A 10813-nucleotide genomic window follows, 5' to 3' on the forward strand; every position below is an offset into this window, starting at 1 on the left:
AGGCTTGATCTCAAGATGAGTATTTTATAATTAGAAAGCTTGACATGCTTCTGTTTTCCCTTTCATTAGTAAGGTATATGACTTTTTTTTTTAATGCTCTACTATATTTCCACAAAACATACATTTTTTTTCTTTTTTTCTGCTCTTCAGCTCACTAGGAACAGCTCACTGGTCTTACCATAGGATAGTTAAGCAATTCAACCACCAGATGGTGATTGAACTCTTGTAGCCTCTCAGTTGGGAGACTGTTAACACTGACAAATTAGAAGTCATAAATCACATAAGACATGGAACTGAGAAGTTGGAAGACCATCAAGTCTAATTTGAAGAGGTTGATGACAAGGTTGGCACTTAGAGGGGAACCCTAAGCAGGTTGTTCAAGGTTATGCCACCATTAGACGTGAGCTTCAGAAACAACAAAGTCCTCATATAGACCAGTCATTTTTTTTTCTCTCCATTACACTCCAAGAAGCATGCTTGCAAGTGGCAGAACAGAGCTGCTTGGGGCTTCTGCAGAAGTAATATATCTCTCATGTTACTTTGATGGTTTAATAAAGAGTTTTGCGTAGTCCCTGTGTTCCCTTTTAAGGGGATTATATGTGTTTTTTATCTTAATACTTATTTTCTCAGGTGCCATTTATCCCCCATGGACACTTGGGTAATCTGTCTTTAGAAATTAACAGCTAATAGGTGAGCTAAAATGCAGAGTATTCTTATGAGCCAAATCTGCCTCTGCAGTTACTAATGCAGTTTTTACATCTTCATATTTTTCCAACAGCCTCCCATTCGATGTCTTTACATTTAGTGCTATTAAACCATTAGGGAATTAATTCATCCTCAATGTGTGGGACTGTGTCTTCTTTGTACATCTGTTCTTTGTGCTCATGCTGTGTAGGTGTGGGTGCATACGAAACAACTCTTGTAATAGCATTTGTACCTTTCATCTATTCCACCAGTGACCAAACAAAATGCTAATGGCTACTCTCAAGAGAAAACAGGAGCACCAAAATCAGAAGCCACTTTCATATTCAATATTTCCCAGCACTCTTTAATATGAATACTGAAAATTTGTGCTTACTCTCAAATTACTATTTAAAAGGAAGATAAACACAAACTAGGAAATTTTGAGTCTAGAAGGGATTCAAGATGACAAACCGTCCTCTCCAGAAAAAAATGGTGTCCTTTTCCCAAAGCCACATAATTAGTGACAGGATCAGCCTGGAAACTATGTCCTTTAACAATAATTCTTAGATGGGTGCCATTGCTTTTACGTATTCATGTAGCTTTGGAATCCACTGATGTCAGGGCCAGTTGCTGGTTCAGTGCAAGATGAAGCCAGGTAGACTCTAAGTAAAGTTCCTTGGTTTGTGCCAAATGACCAGGACAGTTTTTATCCTTGGGTGCAGATTTCAGCACACCCAGGATGGCTAGATGGGGTACTTTGTATGATTCTCTCACAACAACTAACTTTGCCTAACAATAACGCTGATATTTTTAAATCAAAAATGTAATGCCTCAAACATCGACACTTTAATTATCCTGGATCTCCTTAATTTATGCTGGAAAATGTATTTAGAGCATTTATTTTTTATTGATAGAAAAAAATTACCAAAATAAGGGATAAAAGGAATGGAATTTCAACTCAGTTAGTTACCTTTAGCTGACTGACGACGACGTGGGTATTGTTAGTGCAGTTTCCAGAAACTCTTCCTTTGGTGGGGGGGAGTCCTGGGCATACTGCTGAAGGATGGCCACCCACTGTCAAGTTTGCATGGCCCTTTGGCTTCCCGGAAGGTGCAGAAACAAAAAGCAACATCCACCTAATTCTTGAGTTATTTATGTTGATTCTTCTCTCAGGTCCACAAAAGGTGGCTCCGATTCCTCCCTTTCTGAGCTACGGCCAGCTCGGTCAGGCAGAGCCTTCCTGCTCAGAGTCCTCCGGGCGGCTCTCCCGCTTCAAGTCCTCCTGCTGCTTCTCGTGGGGCTCGCCTGCCTTGTACCGATGTCAGAGGAAGACTACAGTTGTGCCCTCTCCAACAATTTTGCCCGGTCATTCCACCCCATGCTCAGATACACAAATGGTCCTCCTCCACTCTGAATCAAGCAGATGCTGGCTGCAGAAGTGTTGGTAGCATCGGGAGGATTGGGCCAGCAGCAAGCCCAAACCATCAGAGGATTTGATCTTGATGAAAGCCCTCCACGTGGCAGCTTTAGCTCTCCTCCATGTCCATGTGTGCGGATCACGGCTTCAGATGTGGTTGATAAACAATGGCAGGAAGAGAGTAAATGGAAGGTTTCAAAGAAATATTGTTCCAGACTCTGAGCCTTAGCACTGAAGTAAGGACATCCAAAGTTTCCTGGACTCATGAATTCTGGGCCATTGGCCCATTCAATGCATGGCCGAGGACTTCAGTAGACCACCTGGGCAGCTTTCCCATGGTGCTGCTCCACCCACCCAATCAACCAAGGACCCTTATCATACAATCTACCAACCAATCAGTGCTGAAGAGATTTTAGAACCTTGTAACATACAATTTTTAAGAGCTTATATGGCAGCTTCCTTTTTACCTTGTTTTCCTTGGGGGCATGATATTCTAACCTTTGCTTTAGAAGCACAAGCTGTAAATTCACAAGGCACTTTTTTTAAAGGTATAAAAAAAACAGATGTAATAAATAAGGTCATGGAAGGCTTTATGTGAAAAAAAAGTTGAATGTTATAGTATAAAAAAAGATATTTATGTATGTACAGTTTGCTAAAGCCAAGTTTTGTTTGTATTGATTTATTTGCATTTATTATAGATACTGTACAATATTTTGTCTGTGCTTTTTTTTTCTCCCTAAAAAAAGAGATTCTAAATTTCATTATTGAGCAGGCACTGATCAGAATGAAACGTGATCTTCTTTTTGTGGGATGAGTGAAGATGGAAAATCGGAATGTATTAAAGGAAAAGGAAGCTTGGAAACAGTATATAGTTAGACACAGAGGAACCCGGAGGATGGCTTTTTCCCTCTTCCTTCCACAGCCGATCAGATCTCATGCATTCCTGCTTCCTGACATCTTCAACCTCTCTTCTCCATTTGCTTTGCACAGTTGGAAGCACCTCCTAGGGACTCCTGCCCAAAGCTCCTTCTCTGATCCATCCCAGGGGTATACAACAGCCACATGAGCCTTCTTGAAGTCCTCTTTTGTTCCAGTGCCTTCTTTGGGCTGGGGATGTAGCTCAGTGGATGAGCACTTGCCTAGCATATATCAGTTCTTGGGCTTAATCCCTGATACCAAAGAATAACAGCAAACAAACAAAACAAAATAAACCAGGTTCCTTCTTTGCTACAAAAACCTTCTTTTGTTCATTGACTACCTGTTAAGTACGATTTTGGCCTGTCATTCAAGTCCAAATACATAAGATTTTATTCTGCCCCTCTGACCTTGCCAACTGGCAATCCTCGTGGAACCATGTGATACTCATGGCATTTAATCCGTATTTTAATAATTTAAGGAGAGGGTACACAAGACCCAGATTTCATGCTTCTCTTGGAAATAGAAGGCTCTAGCACCTTGAGCATATACCCTGCCTGGCAACAATGGCTGGGGCTTATTGGCTTGTCTTTAAGAACTGGAAGGGACCGTTTTCATTTGTGCTTATATCCCATCAACATCTCTCATTGTCTGTAACAACCTGTAAGTAATTGAGTTTATAAAACCTGTTCTAAATCCAAGATGGAAACTAAACTGAGGTGCCCTGTCTTCCCAGGCTTCCATGCCATGAAGCACGAAGGTTGAGTGCCATCCCAGGCAGGCTCCTGAGGCTTCGAAGCTTTCAGATTCCTGGGCTCATATCAGTCCTCACCTGACCCCTGGGGCAGGACCTGAGAGCCTGCATTTTAAACAGGTGCCTGGGTGGCTTTATTCCTACCGTTGACAAGAATGCCCTATGTTTTCTTATTTCCATCTTTTTATTCTCACCTTCCTTTTGTTCTTCCCTTACGAGACTTAGCTGAAAAGCCACCTACTCCATGAAGATTTCTCCAGACTCTTCTGAACCAAACTTCCCTCTGTGGCTTTTCTAGCATGTGGACTGTGCTTTCTACCTTCAGGCTGCACCTTTACTTTCCCCTACCTGTCATGCCCTCAGGAGCAACATTCTTTTATAAAGAAGACAAAACTATGCTTTATGTGTCCAGTCCTCCTGCTCTTGGAGAATGGCCATTGGAGTTGGAGGGTTCCTGTGGACCCATCCAAGAGGGTCAGTCCTCCCTCATTTCTCTGTCGCTCCTGGCCCTTAGGCCTGGAAGCAGAGGCCTTGTCCTGGAGCAGTTCCCCCTTCCCCACCACACCTTGCCACTGTCAGGGAACTCACCCATGTGGGGCAGGAGGCATGCAAAAGGTGAGCACAAAGGGACTTCCAAGGCACTTCTGCTCCAAACAAGGTAACTGACTTCCTTGGCATCTCCCGTCACTGAAGAATCCAACGTTGAATGTTGCAGAGAAAAAAAAAATCTTTTCTTTTCTTTTATATTATGTTATTTTGTTTTTGCTGTGCTAGGGATCAAATCCAGGGCATCACATATCCGAAGCACATGCTGAGCCACTGAGCTACACCCCTGGCCCCTCTAGAGAAAAACGTTAACTTTCTTTCTTTCTTTTTTAACTATACTGGGGCTCCATTGCAGTACACCTGCTCTTCATGTTCTCTACCACTGAGCTATGTCTCCAACCATTTTTCAAAATTTTATTTTGAGACAGGACTAGTGCTAAGGATAGCCTCAAATTTGTAATCCTTGTGTTTCAGACTCCCAAGTAGCTGGGATTGCAGGTGTATGTCACCATGCCAGCCCTAATTAAGAAAAATCTTAAGAGTACAATCCAATTTTTGCCTTTCTAAAACCCAGTGAAATGCTCACTGGGGTGTGTGACCTGCATTTCCTTAATTTTTCTGAATACTTAACAGCACGCTGGAAGAGTCAAGAAGTAGGGACCCCTGGGGGATGTAAGCACTGAAGCCCGGAGGTCAGGGCTTTCCCCAGATGGTATAGCTCATCCCGGGGAATAAGGGCCATGCACGAGACAGATGAGACCAGGGCCTTTGTTGGAGGCCTCACAACCTCAAGTGCCTTCTGAAGGAGGGGCCCCGGGTCCCCTTAGGAGCATTGTCCCCTGCACCCAGCAGCTCCCCTGGCAATGGAGAGAAGGATGTGTACATCAAAGACTTCATGGAGAAACAGCATTTTAAAAGAAGATGAAGAACACTGATGGCAGTTGAAGGGGCTCATGTTTCTATAGCAAGGACTGTCAGGAGCTCTATTGTGGCCTGCAGAGCAAGAATAATGTTCCAAGTGTATGATGGGTAAGGATAGGCACCATCAAAGAACTACCAATTGACCGGAAGGCGGGGAAGGGAAGGATAGTAACATTTTGGTATTGAGATTTTCACAAGCACACAAGAATTATTAGAAAAGGTGGACACAGAGAGAATTCATAAAGTGAAGCTGCAAATTAAAGGCTGAGAAACTAAAAGTAGTGACAATAAGAAATCCAGGAAGGAAGGAAAATTGTGCCCGAGGAGCAGGAACAGGCCTGGAAGATTGGGCAACAACAAATCCCCTTGTTTTTTTAAGAAGTGAGAAGAGATACCTTCAAAAGACTCAGAATGGAAATTCAGCAAACTGAGGGCAGAGATTTATTAAGAGGGCAGGTTGGGATAGACTGATTTATAGCCTATACCCTGAAACCACATATTAAGCAATTATAGCTAAGAAATTTTATTGGCAAGCCATATAAAAGATTATAAAGCAAAGAATATTGGAGAGAAATAATTTATCCAAGCTAATCATGGCCAGAGAAGCAGGGCTTCCAAAGGAACTGAGCTGGGTAAGACTCAGGGCAGTGCCATGGCTGGATTCTTTGCTCTGTGCCCAGCAAATCCACCCTCCTCATCACCAGGCAATTGCACACCCATTAAAATAGTCCCAGAGCACATGTCAAATAAGCCCAAAATGCCTGGGAAGAGCAGCACCCAGTAAATGGCACTGTGTGGCCTGAACTGCTCTAAGATCCTGAATCCCAGCCAGGACCTCACAACTTCTTGTTAATTACCCATTTGAATGGGTAATTACATACAAATTTCCTCTCCTCTTAACTTTCTCATCCAATTGATGTCAATGTAGGATGTATTTTTAAAAAGAGTGACTGTCAGTCTATGGAAACAGGGTGGTTTACAAGCCTAGAGCCAATTTTCTGCTTAGCATGTGCAGCACTAAAAAGATAATTTGGGTGAGGAAAGGAAGGATTCTGTTGGGAGTGGTTATTGCAGTTTTAGATTTGATAATACATTGGGATAACTGGAGTTGATCATTATACCTAGAGCAACTCAGAGATAAAGAAACTGAAAAGGAATGACTTGCATTCTTCAGTTCCTGGCTTCTCCCTAACCTCTCCCATGGAGTTGCACAATGTCCAGCAGGAGGCCATGGGGGGGGGGGGGTTGGGGGGGGATGGGGGGGGCTATCACAGAGAGGCCTGAAATAGGGACCACCTCCCTTTCAGATGAATCAGTAAAACTGGGAAGACCAAGGGCACTTACTGAAGTCTCTGCTTCAGCCTCTGGAAAAAAAATGTGATCTGAAAAAATGTGCTATATATGTGTAATATGAATTATAATGCATTCTGCTGTCATATATAACAAATAAGAATAAAAAAATAATTTTTTTTAAAAAAGTTGAGAATAGATCATAAAAACCAGGCAGTGAATGCACTACTATCCAAGCGGAACCATGAGGAATGCTGAATCTGGGAACCAAGGAGGCCAGGTGGGACTTGGGAGTCATCTTTCTAAACCACGAAGGTCCTGGGAAAATGAATCAACCTTGCAAAACTCTTCACCTGTTACTCAGTACAGTCATTAGAACATGAAAGAATTTGAAGCCACAATTGTATCAAAACAAAGTCCCTCATAAGCTGTGCCATAGACACTGCATCGGATGCCATAGGTAGTCCAGAAGAAATCTAACTTCCCCAAAGAAGATGCATACCAGGGCCTTGAAGAGGTGCACTCCAGGCCAATTCTGAACCCTACTGGACACAATTTTGAGGCAGTCATTGGCTCAGAAGGCAAAGCCACCAAGTAGTTGGAAACATGCACAGCAGTTTCATGAAGCTACCTCCAACCCTAATCCACAGTTTTAGGCAGGAACCCAGCACAGCCCACCTCCTCCGCCTGCACTGCACCTTTCTGTGAGCTGTACAGATTGGTGGGGAGCTGCAGGAATGCAGGTTGCCAGAGGTTTCCTAAGTGCATTTCCTAATCAGAAGCACCTGTGTCACCTTGGGTTCCAAGATGGGCTTCCAGACCACTGCCTGCCCCAGATTGCCCCATCCTAGAGCCCTCTAACCCTCCCCCTGGCTGCCATGGCAAGTGGTGTGAGCAAGTTTCCCATCTTTCCCCGTAACTCTTACGTCAACTTCATCAACCATTAAGTTTCCACATGAATCTGGATTTTCAGTTTGGACTCTGTCCTGTGCTGTTGATCTGTCTGGCCATTGCTGTGTATATAGCATAACTGACTATAATGATAACACATATGTATAATATATAAATACAGTAAAATGCCCAAGTCAATAATAACACAAATATGTTGTAACTCTCAATATACTAGTATCATATGTTGGTGACTCTAGTGTAATCGTTAATAATCTTAGGACAGGCACCATTTCTCTCTTTGTATATGTGTCCATTTAAAAGGCTAATTGTTTGAAAAAATCAACTATTTTAATTACAAAAGATTCTCTTCTAAAGATAAATTTTTTTATTATTCTCTTGATCATTTTCCAATTTTATGTTACCTTTCTATTGCCTTTTTACTTTTCTCAAACAACATACACAGTTGTTTTTAATCAGGGCTATTTATATTATTCAGTGACTTGCATTTTTCACTTATATTCTGCAGATATGTCTGTACATATGCATTCATCTTCACTGCACTGAATATCACAGTATATTTTTAATTAAATTTTATTGTGTATATTTGAGGCTTACAACATGATGCTCTGGGATATATATATAGACAGTAAAATAATTATGATAGTGAAACAGTAGAAGAGCTATCATCTCACTTAAAAACTTTGTAGGCATGGCTAAAATCTACTCATTTAACAAGAATGTCTAGTACAATACAATTTAAATTTAGTCCTCACAATGATAGTAAATCTCTAAATTTGCTCATCTTATCTACTAGTTTGTGTCCTTCGACATACAATCTCCCCATTTTCTCCTCTCCCTTCAGCTATCCTTTCTCTGTCTCTGTGAATTTGAAGCCACAATTGTATCAAAACAAAGTCCCTCATAAGCTGTGCCATAGACACTGCATCGGATGCCTTAAATATTTGTCTCTGTGTATTTGCCACAACTTGAATGGACCTGGGGGACAGTACCCTAAATGAAATCAATCCATGTCTTTTCTCAACAGTTGTTTTCTCCCAGGTGCATGCTATTAAGCAATGCTGCAGTAAACATTCTTGCATGGACATGAAAGTATACCCTTGTGTAGCATGGCTTTTATTTCTCTAAGGTGGCACCTATTTCAAGGTGGCACCTATTTCAAGGTGGCATTACTGAATTACAAGGTATGTATGTTCTAACCTTTAATACATTTTAATGACTTCATCCAGATTACTTTCTGAGAAAGTCATGATGAGTTCCAGTCCCACCTTTTCTTAGAACCTCCCAATTATTAATTAATAATCTGCTCCCAAATTATTAATGTCCAAATTCTACATTTTCAAATCTCTCAGGAACTTTGGAAAACTTACAGCCCCAGGATTTAAAACAATTAAATACTAGTCGTGGTGGTGCATCTGCATTTGTTTGAAGCTCCCCAGACAATTTCCCTGTATGGCAGGACTAGAAGTTATCAGTTTTCTAAAATATTGCCCAACTCAGGCAACAGTAGGACATTGTTTATAAAATTTGCATTTTCATGACTAGTTTATATGTTAATTGCTTCATTTGTAATATCCTTTGACCATTTTTCTATTTTCTTTTATATTTTCAAGGAACTCTTTGTGTATGAGGGAAATTAGCCCTCTATATCATTTGTGTTAACTTTAACAGTTCTTTTAGTTACCAGAACATTTAAGTTTGTATGTTATCAAATCTGATAGGTTTTTTCCTTTGTAGATTCTGAACACTTTATATCAACAAGGCCTTTTCCATTCCAAGATTATGCAAATATTGGCTTGTATTTCCTTCTAATATATCTACACTCTCCCTGGAATCATTTTTATAGTTAATATAAAGGAATTAATATGGCATTTTTTAGAAGAATAGACAATTGTCTTATAGCCAATCAGGCATAAGAAATATATGCCCCCTGTTATTAATATTCTTTTTCTTTTTAATAACCTCAATGCCAGTCAGTTTGTGCTTGTTTAATAAATAGTATTTACTATGAGGCAACCATTTTTTAAATAAGATCAATCTATGTACATATTGATTAGGGGAAGATGCCTACCATAATTTTAAATTTTAACGAACAAGATCTAGAATAATTTGTATAATATAATCCAAATTTCATATAAAGAAAGCTAAATGTATCTTACATAAAGCAAAGAAGTTGCTCTGAGCAACACAAATGAAATACATGACATTGTTACTGAAGTCATAGAGAGAAACAATTTTAAACACTTTTATTATTTAAATTTGACAGATATTATTTGGCTTTTTAGACCCAAATTTCTGTAAGAATAATGAAAATTTTAAAAAAGAAAAAAGTACTTCTGTTGTTCTATAAGGAGGCAATATTTGATTTGCTTTTTTAACTTAGAAGAAAAAATGTGTGTATGCCCCAAATAAATGGTGACAGGTCCTTTATTCAAAGTAGCAGAATCCTATTGGATGACTTCACTCTAGATTTCATCCTGAATTCCTGGTTGGTTTCAAGGAAAAATAACAAAGTGACAAAAGCCACCAATTTGTGATGAGTCTCACTTCCCCGGGGGACTTGCAGAATCCCAGGAGAAGCGTTTCCCTAGGGGAGATGTCCTCATGAGACTCACTAGTTCAAGAAAAACCAAAAACCTCTTAAGCTGCTGTCTACCACCAGAAGTCACCCTGCTTATCCGTGCCCTCAGGCCATCAGAGGCAGCAAAGTGAGTGTCTTGGGGAAGGGTGGGGCAGGTCCTCCCCTTGCCTTTCCTGACACAGGCCTCAGAGACCAATCATCCTGTTGCCTTTGCCTTGAACTCTGATCCTTCTCGGGAACCTCCCAGGAGATATGCCACTCAAGCCGGGCTTGGCGTGGGGCTCAAATCCTCCTCTATGTTCATCCCTGTGGATCAGAATGGGAGAAGAGATGGGGCAACTTTTATAAAGCCCTTTTTGTCCAAGTCTTCAGGAAAATCTACCTACAGCATCAATTCTGGAGCCAAGACATCTGGGCTGAATTTCCAGCTCAGCTATTTCCTCGGTAACAAGAAAGTTACTTAACCTTTCTTTTCCTCAGTTTCCTCTTCTATAAAATGGGATGATAATAATACTTCCTGCTGCAGAGGTTGATATGAGGATTAAACAGAATATATGTGGTGTGTTGAAACAGTCCAGGCAAGTATGAAGGGATAATTACAGTATTTTATTGCAGTTTCCTCCGGCTTCAAATTGAATTTAAAAATGTCTACTGGGAAGAGCTTACCGGATCTTCTTCCCACATATACTTTAGAAAAAGAAAACAGCTTAGGATCTTTTTCTTTCCTCTTCTCTTTTTCTTTTTAAATGGTGGTTACAAAAGCCACAGAACAGGACATCTGCCCTCTATGAATTTG

General features: G+C 40.7%; 1 protein-coding gene across 17 annotated transcripts in view; it reads left to right on the plus strand.

The window, feature by feature from the left end:
- Positions 1 to 2812, plus strand: part of Syne1 (spectrin repeat containing nuclear envelope protein 1) — a 428203-nt gene extending 425391 nt beyond the window's left edge. For 15 of the 17 annotated variants that reach the window (XM_078018867.1, XM_078018877.1, XM_078018876.1 and 12 more), the window contains one exon: positions 1858 to 2812. In XM_078018867.1, the coding sequence (XP_077874993.1) occupies positions 1858 to 2098 (241 nt within the window). In that variant the 3' untranslated portion in view covers positions 2099 to 2812. The remainder of the gene's footprint in view (positions 1 to 1857) is intronic. The other 2 variants (XM_078018878.1, XM_078018879.1) reach the window with 1 other exon arrangement.
- Positions 2813 to 10813: the final 8001 nt, after the last annotated feature.

The sequence above is a fragment of the Ictidomys tridecemlineatus genome, chromosome 8 (genome assembly GCF_052094955.1).
Source record: "Ictidomys tridecemlineatus isolate mIctTri1 chromosome 8, mIctTri1.hap1, whole genome shotgun sequence".
Classification (NCBI taxonomy): Eukaryota; Metazoa; Chordata; class Mammalia; order Rodentia; family Sciuridae; genus Ictidomys; species Ictidomys tridecemlineatus.